At 43.2% G+C, this 21,045-nt stretch overlaps 1 protein-coding gene across 4 annotated transcripts in view; it reads right to left on the reverse strand.

The window, feature by feature from the left end:
- Positions 1 to 21,045, reverse strand: part of dnah2 (dynein, axonemal, heavy chain 2) — a 67,782-nt gene that overhangs the window by 2,522 nt on the left and 44,215 nt on the right. For 2 of the 4 annotated variants that reach the window (XM_086196584.1, XM_086196586.1), the window contains 24 exons: positions 19,915 to 20,056; positions 17,484 to 17,653; positions 17,218 to 17,334; positions 16,978 to 17,142; positions 16,566 to 16,688; positions 16,311 to 16,459; positions 15,975 to 16,041; positions 13,242 to 13,392; positions 12,799 to 12,947; positions 12,576 to 12,709; positions 12,197 to 12,341; positions 11,926 to 12,125; positions 11,720 to 11,846; positions 11,130 to 11,316; positions 10,552 to 10,700; positions 10,219 to 10,402; positions 9,273 to 9,463; positions 8,762 to 8,953; positions 8,201 to 8,385; positions 7,338 to 7,572; positions 4,872 to 5,023; positions 3,942 to 4,056; positions 1,337 to 1,513; positions 451 to 525 (listed from right to left, as the gene is read on the reverse strand). In XM_086196584.1, coding sequence (XP_086052710.1) covers positions 451 to 525; positions 1,337 to 1,513; positions 3,942 to 4,056; positions 4,872 to 5,023; positions 7,338 to 7,572; positions 8,201 to 8,385; positions 8,762 to 8,953; positions 9,273 to 9,463; positions 10,219 to 10,402; positions 10,552 to 10,700; positions 11,130 to 11,316; positions 11,720 to 11,846; positions 11,926 to 12,125; positions 12,197 to 12,341; positions 12,576 to 12,709; positions 12,799 to 12,947; positions 13,242 to 13,392; positions 15,975 to 16,041; positions 16,311 to 16,459; positions 16,566 to 16,688; positions 16,978 to 17,142; positions 17,218 to 17,334; positions 17,484 to 17,653; positions 19,915 to 20,056 — 3,681 coding nt within the window. Of the gene's footprint in view, positions 1 to 450; positions 526 to 1,336; positions 1,514 to 3,941; positions 4,057 to 4,871; positions 5,024 to 6,469; positions 6,578 to 7,337; positions 7,573 to 8,200; positions 8,386 to 8,761; positions 8,954 to 9,272; positions 9,464 to 10,218; positions 10,403 to 10,551; positions 10,701 to 11,129; positions 11,317 to 11,719; positions 11,847 to 11,925; positions 12,126 to 12,196; positions 12,342 to 12,575; positions 12,710 to 12,798; positions 12,948 to 13,241; positions 13,393 to 15,974; positions 16,042 to 16,310; positions 16,460 to 16,565; positions 16,689 to 16,977; positions 17,143 to 17,217; positions 17,335 to 17,483; positions 17,654 to 19,914; positions 20,057 to 21,045 lie in introns of those variants that run through there. The other 2 variants (XM_086196585.1, XM_086196587.1) reach the window with 2 other exon arrangements.

The following is a 21,045-nucleotide window of genomic DNA, read 5'->3' on the forward strand; positions in this document are numbered from 1 at the left end:
AGAGACAAAAAAAAAAGTTTGATAGACAACCAAGTCAATTAGGTAATGAAGAAAGGAAGAATAGAGGTGGGGTGTGTGTGTGTGTGTGTAAGAGAGCTACAAAGAAGCAAGAGGCAGCACAAAAGACAGGAAGGGCTGGAAGTGTGCAGTGGTTGGGGGAATAAATGCCAGAGTGACACGGAGGGAGCAGAATGAGTTGATCCATAGGGGAACAAAGGCTGAGAGAGAAATTAAGACGTACAATCAGAGTGAGAGACGAGAGGAAGCTGCTACACAAATGAAAACATTCTCCCTCACATCTGAATGTGAGAGTGCATCTGAGGAAGAGTAGTGGCATGCTGCGCTGAATAAAAATGTGTTTTGCAGAGGCAGAAAATGGAGTTTATTTGAGTAGAAGCGAAAAATAAAATGGCGAGTGGTGCTGACAGCTGATATGTGCAGGGGGGTCACCTTGGGTGGGTGGAGGAGGTTGTTGTCGTCTATGGTGGACACGATGAACTCCCAGGAGAGCGTGTCCACTGATACCTGCACCAACACTTGTGTCAGATGATGGATGGACAGGACGAAGTTCCAACAGGTCTCACAGGGGTGAGGGACACATGCTGACGTGATGTCTTTTATTTTTGAGTGACAGGCTACATCATGGGGTGGTCTCAGCCTCAGAGCCCCCAGGCAGTTACTTGCCAGCTTCCTAAATTCTGTTGTAATATTAATATTTGGAGGATTGATCACACAGGACTTGAGTTATCTGGGGAAATCTAGACATTTGTAACAATTCCCCGGTGATTAGATTTCTTCTTGCCTGTAGCACCATTTATCCTTCTAGAACCAGCAAGTCAAACCTGAGGTGCGCAAAAAACACCTGTAGTCCAAATACACCAATGTTTATGTATTGAGCATGGACAGCAGTATAACTTGTGGTGCTCAAAGTACCAAAAAACCACATGTAACAACAGATGGTTCGGCGTGCAGTTTTATCACAAGAGAATAGTAAAATTACTGTACCTGTAGACTACATTGAGTAACGGTGCCATAATTGCTGGAAAAAGACATTGCTGGTTTTTCAAAAGCATTTAATGGCTAGAACGCGTCCTTGATGGTGAATGTCACAGCTCTGCAACCTTGCATAGCTTAGCACAGTTTGAATGGAGTTGATAAGAGTGCACAAGTGTCTGAGGAACACACACACTGACCGAAGCCTCTGATATTGATTCCTGATTCATGTGCTGAGACGATACAACCAACAGTAAAAGGTGTGAGTGTATCAATTAAAGTCAAAACAAGCAGTGTTTCTCATGCACCGATTTACTGTGCCTGTGATCGTGTGAATGCTCACGTTATTCTGTCGTGCAGAAGACTGCAGCACGGCGGTGAGGAATCCATTGGGGAAGGTGAAGCCAGAGAGCCAGAACAAGGTGGGGGGCTGGGCCGTCTCTGCCCAGCGTGCAAACTGTTCAACTCGCTGGCAAAGATCCCTGGTCCAAGCCGCCAGGGGCTTCAGAGAAGGGTACGCCTGACGGGCAGAGGAGAAATGCAGGGAGAGTCAGAGCAAAGGTGACAAATTCAACTCATCAAATGTCTTTTTTGTTTGACAAGCATTGATAAAAATATAAAACACACAGCCATGCCTATACTTGAGTGAGATGGGGGGTGGTGGAAATGTTTTAGCAGGGAATGACAATGTATGCTCATATGCACACACACACACACACACACACACACACACACACACACACACACACACACACACACACACACACCCCGCCTCTACATTCACGATACAAATATGTACATCTCTTACATTCACATATGCTTTACGGCCACTAAACACGCACAATTGTGAAGAAACCAGATACAAAATGGTTGGAGACAGAGAAGCAAGCAGGCCAAAATTAAAGCCATGAGTCTGTGAGCTCAGAACTAATGACAGGCTGCCATGCCAAGGAGGGGCGGAGGGCAGAGGGGGAGCAGAGGAGAGGAGAGGAGAGGAGAGGAGAGGAGAGGAGAGGAGAGGAGAGGAGAGGAGAGGAGAGGAGAGCAGAGGAGAGGAGAGGAGAGGAGAGGGGGAGCAGAATAGAGGAGAGGAGAGGAGAGGAGAGGAGAGGAGAGGAGAGGAGAGGAGAGGGGGAGCAGAATAGAGGAGAGGAGAGGAGAGGAGAGGGGGAGCAGAGGAGAGGAGAGGAGAGGAGAGGAGAGGAGAGGGATGGAGGGTTAAATAAGCAGGACAGACAGTCTATTAGGAGCTGCTGCTGCTGAAGATACCGAGAGACGGTAGAGGGAAGAAAGGAAGGAAGGAGCATAAGTTATGAAGCGATGCAGATGGACAGGAAGACTGAGTGAACCAACAAGGCAAAAAGAAAGGAGAGAAAAGGAGGAGATGGATGAAAGCCAGAGGAGAGGAAGAGTTTTCTATATTTCTATATGTGTGGCCAGAATAGAGAAGCTCAGCTGGAGGCAGCAGACCTGATAGCACAACGAAATGGACACACACACACCACACACACACACACACACACACACACACACACACGCAGTATATCCAGCAGTTGACTGCTATGAACAGGGTCTTTTTAAGAAAGTGGCCTTGAAAGCTTTACTTTGATTGTTATTTTATTACAATTTGTCCCCAGATGCGAGCTTTGTTGAAGCATATGCTCCCCTGATGAGCAGCCACATACACACGTTCATGTATGAGCACAAACACACACACACGCATCTGCATACATGATTTAATACACATCCTTTAACAAGGACAGAATGAGACACGAATATAAACATCAAGTGCCCTGAGTGACCCTTGCTCAGTGAACACACACACATACACACCAACACATACACTGCGCGCACGCACGCACGCACACACACACGCACACGCGCACACACACACACACACATTCCACTGGCCATACACTGCACACACACATGCTTTCCTAGCCCCTTGACCCAAGCTGACAGCACCCTGTGTTCTCTCTCCACTGTTAAGAGAGGTCCAGTGATAATGAAGCCGCAATGAGACGTTGGGATAGAATCTGAGCTGGAAAGTTGCCAGAGCCCCTTCACCATGTGTATGTGTGTGTGTGTAGTTGGACAGCGGAGAACAATAAGTGTGTGTCTGTGCAGCCAGGCAGAATGATGGGTAAATACACCTTTAATAACAGCCCAGTGAGTGAGTACAGAGGCAGCTGGTTGACTGGCCCAAGGCAGCGATATCAGCTCAGACTGAGTCACCTGATCGATACACCAATGTCCCAAATAAAAATGTGGAAAAAATGGCAGCACAAAAAAACATTACAGAGAAAGACTGTAAATGATGTTAGATTATGGATTAAAAAAGTAAACTCCTTCTTGGGGAAATTACAGCATTCTCTCATCAAACCGGGAGAGTAAATCATTAAAACCTCAGTGTACATGAAACTTAGGCAAGTTGTGATGGGAGTTGAGTTGGTGCCTTGCCTGCTAAGAAGATTTAATCACATATCAGTAAGGTGCTGCATTAATCATGAAAACCTTTGCATCAACCAGAAAGACTAAGGAGGGCTCACCGTTTATACTACATCTCACTTGCAGTATGAGAATAGGCATCACACATATTTATACACCACCAGGAGAGAGAGAGAGAGGTAAGAGGTAATCAGCACTGCATGCATCCATCCATGCTCTATACAGCTTATCCTGTTAAGGGTCATGGGGAGGGCAGGGGCCTATCCTTGCTGTCACAGGGTGAGGGGCGGGGTCACCCTGGAGGTCGCCAGTCCGTCAAAGGACTCACATACAGACAGAGAAACATCCACACCTACAGGGACTATGTGTGAACAGATGCTGGAGCACCCAGAGAGAACCCATCTTTTACATGTTGCTGGAAGATGCCCTGTATACATGTGTGTGTGTGTGTGTGTGTGTGTGTGTGTGTGTGTGTGTGTGTGTGTGTGTGTGTGTGTTACCTTTTCCCACAGTGGTGGCACACGGGCGTCATAGATGCAGTGGAACGTCTCCTCCAAGCTGGACGACATCACTACTAAGCCTTTGATTCCTTTCTCCAGCTCCACTAAGGAAAACCTGACACACAAACAGACAGAGTGACACATCTGTGAACTTTAACCTCTTTTGTTGCAGTATACTGTAGGTTAGTGTTCACTGTGTCATGGTTTGAACATCCGTGCATGCAGATGGAGACATGCTAAATGTATTTTCATCAGTGTATTCATCTTCTGTGTGAACTAAGTAGGTTAGCATTTCTCAAGTCTGTCTCTTCCGTAGCCTTGAAAACAGCTAGTTACCTCCATCAAGGAGCTTGTGTTTTTCAAGCTGTTGGAACTTTCAGCAGAATAACACAAAAAATCAGAGACCACATTTCTTGAACCAAGAATGATTCAAATTACAGGATAATAATAACAATAATAGTAATAATAGTAATCCAATCATAGGATAGAGCTGCTTTGTTTTATTTTTCTAGGCCTTCTTTTTTTTGATTTTGGCACTGAGATGAGTTATTTCACAGTGGCTGGTTTAACGACCCAGGGCCAGAAATGATGTTAAAGCTATAGCGTGGCAGATTTGGCTCCTTCTTGTGGCAGTGGCCACTATTACAAACAGCTGTTGATGTCTCACACTCTGCTGCTGCCTACTATGTCTTTGCTGTTAGAAAAGTAGATTTTTTTCCTGTTATGTCTTCCACTGCATCTGTCTCTGAAGTTAGATAACAAAATCAAATTCTGACTGAATGGCTTCCATGCGAGTGTCATGTGTCCAACATGCTGCACTACAGCTTTCATAAATAATCACAGATGGGCTCTGGCTTCATCTCATGATACGCTACTTCTCTAAAATGAATGGCATCCATTAATTGCCAGATAATTTCTTTGCATTCATACATGATGGTGTCCAGAAGGGAGTTGTATCTCTGGATCTCTTGAAGCAGCACCACATTAAGGGGTGAAGGCTTCTCTTGGAATAGGGAATTGATGCCTTGACAGTCAATCACTGCTGGGACCTTCCCGTGCACATCTGTCAAGAGCTCCAACACCTGGAAACACGTGATACATACACAATTCAAACAAAGTCCAATTGCAAAGACACTGAATTACTGCTGTAAAGAGATTGCAGTTAGAATACCTGAATGTGTTAAGGATGAAAACAGTGAGTACTGAAATTCGACATAACATATGAGCAGCTACGAGAGCAAAAATGTAAAAAAAAAAGACTGAGTTGGTGAACTAAATATAATTCAAAGCACACAAAGTGCTAGCAAGTTTATAGAGTCACAAATACTGCAAAGTAGAACACCACCCATATATCTCTGATGTAACGGCACTGGCAAGAGGTCACCCGTGAGTGCAGGCAATGCGGCTTCGCTAAATTTACCAATGATGTTGGCTGTTGATGTATCAGCCCTATCAATCAATCAAATTTATTTTTTATAGATCAGTTGGAGCACAAAGTGCTTCAAAAGAATCAAGAACAGAAATAAAATGTCAGACCTGGCAACCAGCGACACGCACACAACAAAATCAAAGCACAGAAAGGGAACATCAAACCCACCAAACCAACAACATGGACAAAATCATCGGGGAAGCAAAGGAGCTCGCAGAGACTGAGGAAACGCTATCATCAACAACTCACCGGAGGCAGAATTAAAACAACTTCATAAAATAATAAATTAATGAAGAAAAGTGGTTAAAAAATAACATAAAACTCTCAAATGAAATAACCGTCAAAATTATTAAAGGATATACATTTACTCTGAAACCTAAGAGAACTAAATAAAAAAAAAGAAGAAAATGTGATATACCAACATTTTCACGTCTAAAACTAAATAAATAAAATAAAATGAGGTAAAAGTTGTAAAAGGGCTATACATTTATCTAAGTAAATCTACATGAAAAGTAAAACAAGTGAGTAAAAACAAACAGAATAGAGAGCATGACAACTACTTAATATGAATAGAAAATGAAATAAATAAATAACATCATCTGAGTCAATGGTTACTGGAATCCTTTAGTTCCTACTATCAGTATCAGCCCCAGAAATCAGTCAGGCCCTACTCAAACTTCCTAATGGAGAACAGTTCCTCAGCAGCCTCAAGAGAGAAGGCGCCATCTTCCACAGCTTCAAAGCTGGCACAAGCTCAAAGGAATTCATTATCAGAATGGGATCAGGAAGCGCTAAATTCTAAATATCTGTCATTGTAATACTGAAATCAGGGGGGAAAAACAAAATAAAAAACAAGTGGCCAAAGAGATTCATTTCAGAAGCATTTGAGATCATAACTCAAGTGTGAAGGGATCTCCATAAAAGGAGCTCACATTCTGTATCTGTATCTCATTACACCGATAACAATCTGCAAGTGTTGTGTAACCACACGGATGTCATAGCATTGCAGGAAATAAAAATCAGTATTGCTTTTGGCTTCATGAAACTGAACTGACCAGGGCTCTGCCTCCAGCTCCATCAGATTCCTGTTAGGAAGCCAATGTGGCAAATACATGTCGGATCAATCACAGACACCAGAGAAGACCACGACCTAAACATGCTGCTGGGGTTTGATCCACGAGTCACAGCCAAACAAACAGGGACAAATCTGAAAGAGTGGGTACGAAGCACATGTGACAAAGCTTTTCTCCCAGAGCACCATGTGTCATTTCGGTGTATAAATGGTATGTATATGTATGTTCAAATAGTAAAAGAACATTTTCTGAGCGGCAGCCACTCGACATCTTGAATCTAATGAAAGACAACAAACATGAAAGCACACAACAGATCAGAGGTTCTCAACCTTTTCTACCTCAAGGCCCTCTGATCCAGATGAGAACCAATAAGAAAATAGGTCCCAAAATGAATCTATCTTAGTCTGGTCTCATCATCTATTAGAAATGCATCAATGAAATTTGACAGTACTTCCTGTTATGTACTTTAATATTTCTGTGGTATTTGTCGATGAATACTTAGTTTCTACTTTACTAAAGCTCGCAAACAGTGAGGTTCAACTCGAAAGCCTTTCATGGTCTGCACATGGGCCGCAATCCAGTGGTTGAGAAACACTACTGGAGGTGATAAAACTTGTTTCCAGACATGACACTGTTCAGTTCTGTTTAATTCTCCGTGTTCATCAATGCCTTACAAACTCACTATATATTTCCCGTATAAAACACCAGTCGGTGAAGGTCTCACCAGCTATAGTCATGAATCCTTCAGAACAAACAAACATGTCAAGCAGAAACGAGAAACAAAGAATCTCTTTATGTAGGTTGATTATTTGAGCATTTGATCATTTGCAATCATTTTTAAAGGAGAAGGGTGTCGGATTTAGAAGGAACTTTTGGCCCGGTCATACACCTCACCTTGTCTTCCCGACTGGGACTGGCCCCTGCAGTGGTGGGACTAGTGACCTGGGGCTGAAGGGACAGCAGGGTGTCAAACAACATCCTGGTCTCAGCAATCTGGCTGGCAATATCGGCGTTAGGGTGCTGGCCGAACACCTCTGGGTGCTCTGTAGATGGCAGCATGCTGATATACTCCTTATATGAGGACTGGGGGCCATCACGAGGGATGTAATAGGAGTCTAAGGATGACAACCTGACAGTGATGGATGATACATTACACCAAGGTTTAACAGTAAACAACAGTCCACCTTAAATCTATTTTCCTCCTATAAACACCTTGAATACAGCTTCTTTTCAGAGTTTCAGTAGACAGTTTTTGCTTCATCATTCTCAATATTATCTCCACGTCATTGATTTTTGCCATAGAACTGACCCATGACTGAAATTCCCTATGAGGATTATTTTGATCCATCTGTTGCGATTCAGTGTTAAATTAGAAAATCCTAACAACATCTACTATACTACAACCACAATTTAATTATCTTTATTAATGTGGTAATCAGTTTTATTTTTATCAACTGAGTTCCTGAGAGCTTATTCTTCAGCCTCATTTGTACACAGGATGCCTAATGGCTCTTTATGTCCACTTGGTGGTGCTGTTACTCTGCAACTATGAGGCTGCTATGTAACTATGAGGAGTGTCACAGTGGCGTCTGATGGTTGAGTGTTGCTACAATGTGCAGCCTAAAACAGGTGTGTGTGTGTGTGTGTGTGTGTGTTTATGTACTCTATAGGAATATATGAGCATCCTTTCCCTATCCTGTCCATATAGCATAAGCTGTGGCAGCATGTATGTGTGACAATGTGTTTGTTTTTCGTACTTGAAGAAAGGCTGGTTGATGGCGGCGTCACAGAAGTAATCACTGATGTATGTGGTCAGAAGACGTCTGTCCCAGTCGTCTGTGACGTGACCTCCATAGTTGACCCCAGCGATGAGGTACTTGAGTGCATCCCAAGGAATCACCTCACACTCTTCCAGGTACAGACTCAGCAGGTTTTCACTCACCTAAAATATGGGGGGGGGACGACAACACACACACACACACACACACACAGACACACACACACACACACACACACACACACACACACACACACCAAGACTATGATGTCAACAGAGGGACTTTGATTTGCAAGACAGCGTAGCAAGAATAGGTTAAAGTGCTAAGGCTCAAGAGTCTTTGTGAAGATAGACTTATGGCCAAAAGTAGGATGAATTGCATCATTATCCCTATGACTGATTGTATAAAACGGCATTTCTGCACGAGTTAAATAACAGACAAATTAAAAAAAAATCAATATATACAATTCTTATCAATCATCATCCTAACTGAGGTCATCGTGATCATTCTATGTGCAGTTCTATAATGCTTTTCACTGACCTCAAAGTCCGAATCGTTAAAGCCGTAGACTATGTTCCAGCCCAGTTGTAGAAACTTCTTCCTCTCCAGCAGGACGCTGTGAAAGAAGCAGAGGGAGAAGAGCAGCTTCCTGTAGAAGACCGGTCGCGAGCAGCGGCTGAACTGAGCCTCCGTCACCTGGTGGTAGAGACGCCTCATGTTGGCTTTCACACCCTGAGGACATCAAGGGACATCGTCAGCATTCTGCAGGTGGGTGTGTATGGGATGTGTGTGTGGACAAATGAAAATGAGAAAAAGGAGTAATTTTTATCATTTAATGTATATGCTTGACGGATACTCTGGAATGATATTCTAGTTATTGATGCTTGCACCAAAGTGTAAGGGATGTTAAAGAGGCCAATACATTCAAAATGATGTCAACAGAATGAAATCTTGGGCAATTTTGTATTCTAAGACTTTCCCTGTTGAGCAAATGCTAATATTCAGGCTTTAATGTGTGTGTGTGTGTGTGTGTGTGTGTGTCTTTATACACCTTTGGTGGTTCAGTGGTCATCTTGATGCCTGCCTGGAGGATAGTTATTGGGAAATCAGGGTGAGGTGAAGAGCTGAGCCAGAGTCTAAAATTGGAGTGAGGCCTCTGCACCTCCAGCTGCTCCACCAGCTTGTCCAGCTCAGGCATCCAGGAGAGAGAGAGGTGGCAGTTGGCCAGGAAGACCCAGTGACCTGGGCAAGTAAAAAAGGGGTGAATATAGAGCTCCACAGTGACAGCACACCTTGGTTCTGGAGGAGAAAGACAGGCTCATTTCCTCCATAGAGGAGGTGGCTATTGGCCAAAATTTCATAACCATGACATCATAACCACAAGCAAGCAGTTTGATGATATATGCTCCTGTAAAAGCCTCAACTGAGTGAAAGCTCAACCTTGTTTTAAGAAAAAAGATTTATTCATTATCTCAGACAATTATTAAAGTTTATCTGCGGTATCTCGGATTGGTGGAATGTTCAAACCATCATTGGAGGAGCCTGGCAGCAGAAACATGATTTCCTTCTCTGATGAGAAATGGGAAATGTTTGGATCGTAACTGTGTACTGATTAAAGTTAAAAGTTAGCTTGTCACAATGAAGATGTCATGAAAGACCAATTTTCAATAATAATTGATGATATAATAGCAACGCCTTGTGGGATGAGCAGCTCTTTATCTCTCAAGACAATTATGTACCCACTCTTGTATCTATGCCTTTTTAATCAGCTTTCCTGTTATCATTTTGCACCAAAATCAATATTTTATGGTCACGATTCGTCTGCTCCCTGGTCATCTTGGTTCCTGCTGTAAACTCTTAAAATAAAGAATTTGATGAAATGTCAGTGGAGGAATTGAATGGGAACTACACTTCCTTGACCTCATCAAGTGCATGGAATTTAATAAAAATAACAGAGATAGAGAAGCAAAGAGCAAACCAAAAGTTGGATTTTCTACCATTTTTGACACCCTCTTCAATCATGCTCTTGGCAATGGGGGCCTGTCCTTGTCCCAGGGAGAGAGCATGAAAGTGTTTGCTCATGTCAGAGGCTTCAGCCAGCTGCAGCAGAACTCCAGTTGGGTCCACACCAGGAGACAGAACAAAGATGAGAGGAGTCCTGCTGGTAGATTCCTCCACAACCTGAAGAGAAGATAGAGACAGTGGAAGGAGAGCAAGGAAGCGAGAAAGGATGAGCCAACAAACACCTTTTATAAGATTCTGTCAATGTGGAAACAACAAATACATGTGGTGGAACAGAGGAATTAACATGAACTGATGGGACAACTCACAGCCTTCATGTCTAGAACAGGCGGTTCAACAAAGCGAGCGCCAAGATTGTTAACAATGAACGACGTAATGCAGAAGGAGATGCGGTCTTGACGCAGGGAACGGACGATCAGCATCTTTTGGAGCTCATTACAACTATTCTCCCAATTACCTAGAAGGGTGAAACAAGGAGAAAGGGAAGAGTTCATTGGTTAATGGAGGGCATTTTGGAACCAAGGACGGGGAATGTCTGATTTACATGATGGGATTCAAAGATGAAAGTAAAATGAGAAGTTAAAAAGGTAGAGAATAATAGAAAATAATGAGGGGAGAAGTCTTGGCAGCTGTCAAAACAAAAACTAACACACACAAGCGAACTCACACACTCTGCTGCATCTTTTTAATGAGCCAAAAATAAATCGATCCATACTCATAATCATCATCACTGGGGTTTCTACGGATACAGGCACACAGAGCAGCAAACTGATTTAAAAGGAAAACACTTCAAACATGGCAATTCACAGTAAAACTCATAGAGACTGGGAACCAAAAAAAAAGGAAAAAAAAGAAAAAGATATATCTCTGGCAGAATATAAGAGACCTGGTAGTGGGGCTTTCTCTGGTGCAGCGCTGGTAAACCAAAGGTGCCAGTCTCGTGAGTTCTGCTCAAATGAAGCCATGATGCCACGGAAGTTAGAAAGTTTCTCCAACTCTGTGACGTTGTCCCAACTGGAGTCGACAAGCCAACTGCTGCAGGGGTTCTCCATCGTATCCTCCTTATCAAGTACCTAGAAACACACTCCAATCAATCGTCAGGACAAGACACGCGACTCACTCTCTCCATTGATATACATAATCATCATTGAACTGCCAGCAAAACATGAGGACAAATCAAATGATTAATTATAATTGCAAATGAGGAGCATAAAATAGCACTACATGCAGATGATATTGTAATTCATATTCAACAGAACCCCATCATACTTTGGAGTTACAATTCTCTCCAAAATACAGATAATCTTTTGAAACTCATTTAGAATTCACAATTTTTTCCAAGTAAAAAAAAATCAAACCCCTATAAGGATTATGATGTTCAGTTTTTAATGAAACTAGTACATGTTGTCAACATTTTCATCAATGAATCACTTTATTTGATCGTGTGTAATGTACATGCTGTCTGCGCTTTCTTACAAGTCCTCCTCGGAGGAGGAAGCTGTACTCATCAGTGTTGAGTTTGCCAGCCACCTCGAGGATTTTAGCACACATTTGGAAACTGAAGAGAAGCTTGTGGGTCTCAAACAGACCGCGGCATGCATACCTGCAACACATATGTTGATGACAGACATCCTGATTAAACTGACCACTAACATGATTTCTGAGAAAGCGTAGCTGCTTACTTGTACACCGCGAATGTGTGGTAGTCATTGAGGTTTGTAATCCTTTCCTCCAGCTTGTGGCTGCGCTTGCTCTTTTCTATGCTGAGGTTGAACAGGTTAATGTAGGCGTCCAGAGAGAACTGGTACATGGGATCAATGCAACCCATGTCACTGAGGATGAAGAAGAGGATGGAGGCTCGCTGAGCACATGAGCAGTACGCCTGTTACAGAGAGTGCCTTTAGTTTTATGCTCACACAAGTGAAATGCAAAAACAGCTCTTTTCCCCCTGACCTCTCTGGCAGCATCAATCTTGATTTCGGTTTCTTCGCTGCTCTCCAGCTGCTTGGAAACCTCACTGGCCGTCTCTTTGGACGTCTGCAGGGTGTTCACCAGCTGAGCATCGTCCAGCAGGGAGCCAGTCGCTTCATTCAGCAGCCTGCAGTCGATACACACATGCATCATTAAAACTAACCACACTTCCAAAAAGAATGCAACATAGCACTGTGGCCAAACCACAGTCACACCAGAATTATCTTTCATCAAGTCGTGAACACTAACAGATACAATAAAAGGTTGAAAAATTTTGCTGAGAGGGTTAAAATATTTGATTTAACTTTTGCTGCTGCTGGTATTATGATACTTCATGTCAATGTGACGTCAACTGACCAACCTGAGGATCACATCCTCCAGCTCCTGTAGGCTTCTCTTTCCTGAAGCAATACTCATCACCAGCGAATCTTTTTGTTCTTCCAGGTCTGGACGTTCCCGACGCACCACAATACCAAGAAGTTGGGCCTCCAAACCCTGCATGCACACATACACATTTTAGTATACACACGAATGCACAATAGTGATTATGAGCCGAGTTTATGAGGGTAGATGAGCACCCAGACCTGCTCTTTGACAGCAAAGTTGACTATGGTGGTCTTTGCAGAAATCTCTGGGGGATAGTGGGGATTAGACAGCTTGGTTGTGATGTAGAAACGAAACTCTGGATTGTACTCCACCTCTTTGTCACCCAGCTTCAACAGTAGCCTGCCACCTGCACAATACCATACATGTGCATACAAATACATTCAGAAACCTATGGAAGCATATCGCATTCATCTAAGAAAATGGGGCAGAAATTATGTTTTTCATGTAACAACCTCATCCATTTTCAAAAAAATGAAAATGATCTTATTAAATGAGAAAAATAGTGCAAAAATATTTTTCCAACAGATACACTTTTCCTCGGGTGAATGCAACACATTTCCACGGATACTTCTCATATTTTCACAGGTGTTTGAACAGTTAGTATTTCAATTTGTGAAGGTGATATATGTGTGTGTCTGACCTATGCATGTCAAGGACTTGTTGAGAATTGGGTTTAGAGACGGATCCAAGTTCTCCTGGACATTCTGAAGCAAAACAGGATGCCCAAACTGGATGGCGTTCTCCAGCACTTGCATGTAGTCTGGCATCTGAAAGTCTACCACTTTCAGTGCCTGAAGGTAGGCATGGACACACACACACACACACACACACACACACACACACACACACACACACACACACACACACACACACACACACACACACACACACACACACGAACACACAAAACAGGCAGGATGACAGAAAAGGAAAAGAACTGATTAATGCCAGTTTGCTGATGTTAAGCAGGCTTAAACTCCATGTTTGGCACTTCAACACACTCTCAATTGCAAATTACCATTAAAAAAAGTACAAGGCTGAAATTAGCTCTATTTGGTCATAAACCAAAGTATTAAACAAGTATTTGACCTGATTGTTTCCTGGTCTGTAGGATTCATATTGAGGGGGATGTGCATTTTTCTTATTCCATAACAAATTTCAGTCTGTATCACAGAGGTGGCAGATTATAATCCCTAAATCCATGCCTCACGCATGATTTCAATCATCAGAATCAGAATCTTTTATTGTTGCTGTACAGGGGGGTACAATGAAAATGGTTAAAAAAGAGCGCTCTTCCAGAGCCACTGTGCACCACATAATATAGATACAAAGAAAAGATACAAAGACATAAAATAAACAATACACAATGTAAGAACAGTAAAAATATAGAAAAAAAGACAGAAATGAGCAAGATGCAGTTTGTGATGTAGTTTGATGGTTGTTGATCGAGCGGGGGGGGGGTGTCACAGTTGTGTGTGTGCATTTAACTGTGTTTGTGGGTGTTGGCAGTCCTGATGGCCCAGGGAAAAAAGCTGTTTGTGAGTCTGCTGGTGTGGGACTTAATTGACCTGAAGCGCCTGCCAGAGGGCATCAGGTCAAACAGGGGGTGGGAAGGGTGGGTAGGGTCAGCTGTGATGGCCTTGTTCTCCTGAAGCAGTAGGATGAAGAGATGTGTTCCAGGTTGGGCAGAGGGCAGCTGATGATTTTTTGGGCGGTGTTTATGACCTTCTGCACCACCTTCCAATCGTCTGCTGTGGAGCCAGTGTACCACACTCCTAGACTGTGGGTCAGGACGCTCTCCACGGAGGAGTGGAGCAGAAAGTGCAGCTGCTGCTGAGCCTTCTTCACCAGGGCCCAGGCATTGTAGGTCCAGGAGCAGTCGGAGGAGATGTGGGTGCCCAGAAACCTGAAGGTGGTGACTGTTTCCACCTGTTCTCCATTTATGAGGAGGGGGTTGTGGTCCTGTTTCTCCTGAAGTCCATAATAAGTTCTTTGGTCTCATGGACTTCAGGGTCAGGTTGTTGCCTGAGCACCAGGGAGACAGTTTCTCTACCTCGGGCCTGTACGCTGTCTTGTCCTCGTCACGGATGAGTCCAACCACGGTGGTGTCGTCCGCATATTTGATGATGCAGTTGGTTGGATGGGTCGGAGTGCAGTTGTGGGTGTACAGGGCGAACAGCAGAGGGCTCAGGACGCAACCTTGAGGGGATCCGGTGCTGAGTGAGAGTTTGGAGGAATGGCAGGAGCCGAGTCTCACCCACTGAGGGCGGCATGACAGGAAGTTTTTAATCCAGTTGCAGGTGGGAAGGGGGATATGGAGCTGCAGGAGTTTATCGTGGGGAATGTCCGGGATGATTGTGTTGAATGCTGAGCTACTGAGCTAAAGTCCACGAAGAGCATCCTCACATAGCTCTTTCCGGTCTCCAGGTGGCGTTCTTCGTGGACCGGTTTGCTCTGTAAGCAAACTGGTGGGGGTCGAGGGAGGGAGGGAGGCAGTCTCTGATGTGCCGGGAGACTGATCGCTCAAAATACTTCATGATGACAGACGTCAGGGCTATCGGTCTGTAGTCATTAAGGCTGTCTATGGCAGGTTTTTTTGGGGATGGGGATGGGGATGATGGTGAATCATTCGTCCATCCATCCATTTTCTACCACTTATCCTGTTCCGGGGCGCGGGATAGAGCCTATCCCAGCAGCCTTCCCCCTGGATGGGTCACCAGTCCGTGGCAGGACCAGCACATATAGACAGACAACCATCCCAGCCACGCCTACGGTCAATTTAGAGTCTGGATTAACCTGGTCCCCTCTTGATGTCTTTGGACTGTGGAGGAAGCTGGAGTACCAAAGAGAACCCAGCAGGAACAGGGAGAACATGGAGACTCACACAGAAAGATCCCCTTCCCAAGCCAGGGCCGGAACCTTCTTGATGTAAGGACACAGTGCTGACCACTCCGTGTCCTCCAAATATCTTTCTGATTTCTTTGTGAAGAGTAATGAAATGGTGGAATTAGGTAAAGAAAAGACTTGAAGAGAGGAAGAGGGAGAAAGAAAGTGGTTTTCTCCTACTTTAGCATCACCAGAGGACCCACTGCAATGTCTCCATTGATGACACTCAAAGACTTTTAATACAACCTGAAATAAACCTAAGATTGAAACTGTTTCAGAGGGGAAAAATGAGGAGAGAAAAACAGAAGTTGATTTGATGTTCAACTGGAACTGGGTGAGTTTCTTGAAGCTTTCATCATTTCAGAATAAGGAACATATTGTGTTATTTCCACAAGTAGAGGTAGTTTCAGAAATGTAAAACTCCAAAGGTACAGACAGAATAATCTGTAACATCTCCATGGTATAACTAGTAAAAGTCATAGCTCACTCTCTTCAGTTCCATCTTCTTGACCCACTTCAGAGCTTGGCCTTGAGGGTCCACCATCAGCGGCCATCTTGACGATGGAACACATGAAACAAAACAGAAAGTCATCAAACAAATGTCAGTCTGTTTGTCTGAAATAAGAAAAATCAACAAAACTGCAATCCCATGATAAAATACACAAGGACAGACATCTAATAGAAATGAAAAATAATTAAAAATAATTACTGGTCATTTTTTCAGGCCAAAATCAAAAATCTGGGCTGAATCAAACTTCATATGCTTTCTGAACTGCAACAAATCTTGTTTGCTTTTAACGACAACATGTTTACATCATCTAACCTATTTCCACGGGTGACAATGACTCCATTCTCAGTAGAGAAAGCATCGGAGGGCAGACCTTGGATGTTCCAGTCCCTCACTACTGTTGGATTTGACAAAAAACCTGCAAAACTGAACCGTGGTGAACATGGGATCTGCAAGTCCCGCACCTGAGGGATGGGAAAGAGAAAAAGATGGAGATAATAATGCTGCCGTGGCGAGTACACAAGTACATTTGAAACTTTTCAGTGAACAGAGTATTAGTATTTGTCTCACCTCCTTCATCCAGATGGCAAGCAGCTCTTCTCTGTAGTTGGAGAGGAAGGGGCCCATATAGGACAGAGAAGATGCTGCTAGCAAACAGTCTCCTACCAAGTATCCCATGTTCTCTTCAAGACCCTGGAATACACACACACACACACACACACACACACACACACACACACACACACACACACACACACATGTTACTTATATGGCACACAAATGTGATTTATAATGTCTTTGTTTGCAGATCACACAACATCAGGGCAAAAGAAAAAGTAGACACCAACAAAACAACAATGATGACTTGAAAAGTGATGTGCATTGTGTAAAAGAACTGCAATTGTGTGTGTGTGTGTGTGTGTGTGTGTGTGTGTGTGTGTGTGTGTGTGTGTGTGTGTGTGTGTGTGTGTGTATGTCCTACAGAGACTCTCTCCTCCCAGCGGACCCTCTCTCCAGCAAGCCCAGACACCAGTTTGTCAGCTCGGTCCAGTTTCATCTCCATCTCATCTGACTTCTTCCTTAAACTCTCTTTCATGGCCAACTTCTCACCGTGCTGATTCTTCAGCTGGTCCAGCTTCTCCCCCACCTACACACACACACACGCACACAATTTAGGCTGGAATCTAAACATCTGGTAAGCTGGTTGCTTGATGCACTGAACCTCTCTGAGTTTATCCTGGGCCTCGGCCAGTGCAGCCTGTTTCTCTGCCAGTTGGGCCATGGCAGCATTCAGCTGTGCCCGCTTTGGCTCCACCACCCTGTAAATACGTCCGTAGACCTTGAAGGAAACATGTCGAGTTATTTAGTTTTTGCCTGAAATATTCCAATTCATAAAATTCCTTTGTCCAGGGCAGCATACAGTTCATTGTGTATTTGTGTGCTAGTTTCTATTCAAACAATAACTGATAAGCGAGGACAGCCTCTCACCTCCATGGCTCTGACCCACATGCAGAGGGACTTGGCAGCCAGAGATACTTTACCAATGATCTCTGGCTGGAAGTCTTCAAGTCTGCAGTAATGGCCGATCTTCTTCAAGATACGATCCGATATATTGTCCTTGTCGAAGTTGACAAGAGTTTTGATGAAGTTGGCTTCACCTGCCAGAAACATGAAGGAGGATAGATGAGAAAATCACGTGTGTTTATATGCACACAATAATCCCACAATAGACAATATTTAATTCAGTAATGGCAACAATCTGTTTTATCATGTTTGCATGAACTTAAATAACCATCCATCCATCCATTTTCTTCTGCTTATTCCTATTAAGGGTTGCGGGGGGCTGGAGCCTATCCCAGGGGTTCACGCTGGACAGGTCGCCAGTCCATCGCAGGGCCAACACAAATAGACTGACAACCATTCACTCCCATTCACACCTACGGTCAATTTAGAGTATCAATCAGCCTCGTCCCCAATTGCATGTCTCTGGACTGTGGGAAGAAGCTGGAGTACCAGAGAGAACCCACGCAGGAACAGGGAGAACATGGAGACTCACACAGAAAGATCCCGAGCCAAGACTCGAACCCGGAACCTTCTTGCTGTGAGGCCACAGTGCTGACCACTGCACCACCGTGCAGCCTAACTTAAATAACCATTAAAGGAAAAGGAATGTGTTCTATTCTTCTTCTAAAGCTTGTCCCAGTAATTTTCAAGGACACATGTCTGAATGTGTCACCATTCCCATATTTTACGCATAAACTATACATAAACCAACAGCTAATAAATGTTCAAATACTTTTCTTCTCACCAAAAATACATTTTACCAATGCAATGCACCATTTTTACCTTCAAGCAACATCTGCTTTCTTGTTCCTCAGGGGTTTCCAACAGCACATTCCCACATGGGCAGATTAAAACCATAATCTCCACACATACATTTTATAAAATGGAAGTTTGGGCAAAATGTCGGTATGTTTATCATATTTATTATCATCCAATCAAACTATGCTGTTAACAAGACCACTCAAAAATCTTATAATGATGGGTTTATTTGTGTGCATGCAAACGCGCTCCAAGAAAATAACTGTTTCCGCCCCATTCTTCTTTGCTTCTCTCATGTTTGTTCTTCTTATACTCATCAATTTCCAAAGGAAAAAAATGTTTGAAGCCTTTTCATAGAAAGGGAGTGTGATAATACAAAGCAACAACACAGCTATGCTGTGAGTAATTCAATTTTTGCACCATTATATCTACCATTAAAAACTGCAATTACGTGCCTAGTTGACCAAACAATACTGTTTCATTTTCCCTGTTCCCCTCGTCTCTATTTTCACAGCCAATATGCAGCACCTCCTTTTCCTGAAATAATTAGGGAGCTGTGCTGTTTGGCATCACAATGCAATAAAAAAGTCAAATTATCCTTTGCAAAGGCAATATTTTCTAGTAATCTCATTAATGTATACGAATAGAGTGTGTTCATTTTTGCCTTTAATTTTGCTTCAGCTTGGTCTGTTTCTGCACTCGAGAGGATCGTAACACATACAGAACGGAGAAAACTCAAAATAGCAAAACAACAAAAATATGGGCTGAGATATAATAATCCCCCATAAAATATGTGAGCTGAACTGATCTATCCACCCGCATTCAAATATTCTTCTTAAACAAAGCGCTGGTATTTCATGTCAGAGATATTTGTATTCTGGCTATTTGCATTGGGCTGTGTGGTGCTGGCTGTGGTTCTAAAGGGCAGCGCACATATATTATACCATAGCTTTGGGCTCCTCTGTTTTTTAATGCACCATGTACAGCATTATAGTTGTGCATGCACAGTGATACAGAAATCTGGATTAGTTGATCTTGAGCAGAGGACAGACAGACAGAACACATGACTTCAGGTCAGCCTTGCATGCTTTCTGTAGAAGAACCTTTGGCCCTAGTTTAATTTTCCCCCATCATTTCAAGCCAAAGAATGGAAACAACGGGGCAGTGATGTTTCATTCAATGAGAGAGCCCAAGAAGGAGAGAGATGCATAGAATGAATTCAAGTTCAATTCTTTCTTCTTCTTTTTTTTCTTGTAACATGATTTCTGTGTCCACTCCCTAAATTATGGGAGGAAACTCAGGCTACGATTTGATTTTATCTGCAATGTTATTTAAACTATCAAAGGCTGCTGCATTAACATCAATGAATTTTGTTACACACAGCACCAAATGATGATTGATTTTGAGTTGATGATTAATTTTCATCTGGAAAAAAAATGTGTTTCACCAAGTAGTGTACGTAAACTGTTCCAACAAAAATTCTGTTTCTTCTCTACAAGTGAGCATATTCTCTCTGGAGCTAATCAATGTCTCTGTTTCAGTCTGAAACGCTTCATGTTTTCATCCGTAAAATTCTGTAGCTTTTGCATTTTCTCACCCAGTTGTCTTTTGGCCTCTACCCAGGTCGGCTCTTTGCCCTGAAGGGTCATGACAGCCTGCATGACTGTCTCCACTAGTGCTGGGGGACGGCCGTATGACTTGATCTCCGTCATGTCCTTCTTATTCAGAGACTCCAGAGCCTATACAGAGACAGGGAGGGATAGAGAATCTGTGGTTGAAAGAGTGGCAAGTCATTTTAGATAAACATAAATCATCTTATTCCTACTCCTGGTCCTTTCCTCTTTGAGTAAAGCCACAAAGGGTAAGAGGTGAAAATCTTCCCCAATGAAATGGGACAGCCTTTTAAGAACACATTCAAGAACACATAAGCACTAACAGCTCTTAAGCAAACAACATACCGTAAATTCCGGACTATAAGTTGCTACTTTTCCCCCCTGCTTTGAACCCTGCGGTTTATACAATGGTGCGGCTAATCAATGTTTTTTTACAGCTAATGGCCACTAGGGGGGCTTCTTTGGTTTTGAGAGCGATGAAGGACAGACTAGGACAGTGGCTGAGGAAGCCATCCCGAGGCTGTTCCTTTCTGACACTGAAGATGAGGACTTTGGTGGTTTTAGTACGCAGGAAGAAGACGAAGATGAGGATGGTTGACTGATTTTTCTTGTTACAGCCGTGTAACTGGATTGATGGATTAATAGATTAATGGACTGGACTTTTCTGGGAGGCTGGTTATATTTTAAGCAGACGTTACTGCACCTTCAGGCCTACTGCCGTGTTACAGGCACTTTTAAAAAACGCATTTAATTTAGGCATTGCCTCGTCAAGCGCTATAAGCTTTGTTTATGGTACGTGTGCTGAGAGCGCACCGTTTATTTCTGCACAGTAAATAGGTTTCGAATGCTGTGAAAGTTTGTGTGTCTGAAACGCGATGTGTCATGTGTCAGTACAGTTTACACAGCACGGTACATGTTCCGTACTATTGCACTAAATGGTAACACTTGAATAAGTTATGCATGTATGCAACTTGTTGTTTGTAGGAAATGTTAATAAATGGGAAGCTTCCCCAAACAGCCATCTCTTTCCTGACAATCCCCTCTGTGCACAAACCCTTACATATGGTAATTAAACATTAAAACACCTGCGGCTTATAGTCCAGTGCGGCTTGAAT

Source organism: Aulostomus chinensis, chromosome 24, assembly GCF_037954235.1.
Source record: "Aulostomus chinensis isolate RoL2024-O1b breed Wild chromosome 24, RoL_Achi_v1.0, whole genome shotgun sequence".
Classification (NCBI taxonomy): Eukaryota; Metazoa; Chordata; class Actinopteri; order Syngnathiformes; family Aulostomidae; genus Aulostomus; species Aulostomus chinensis.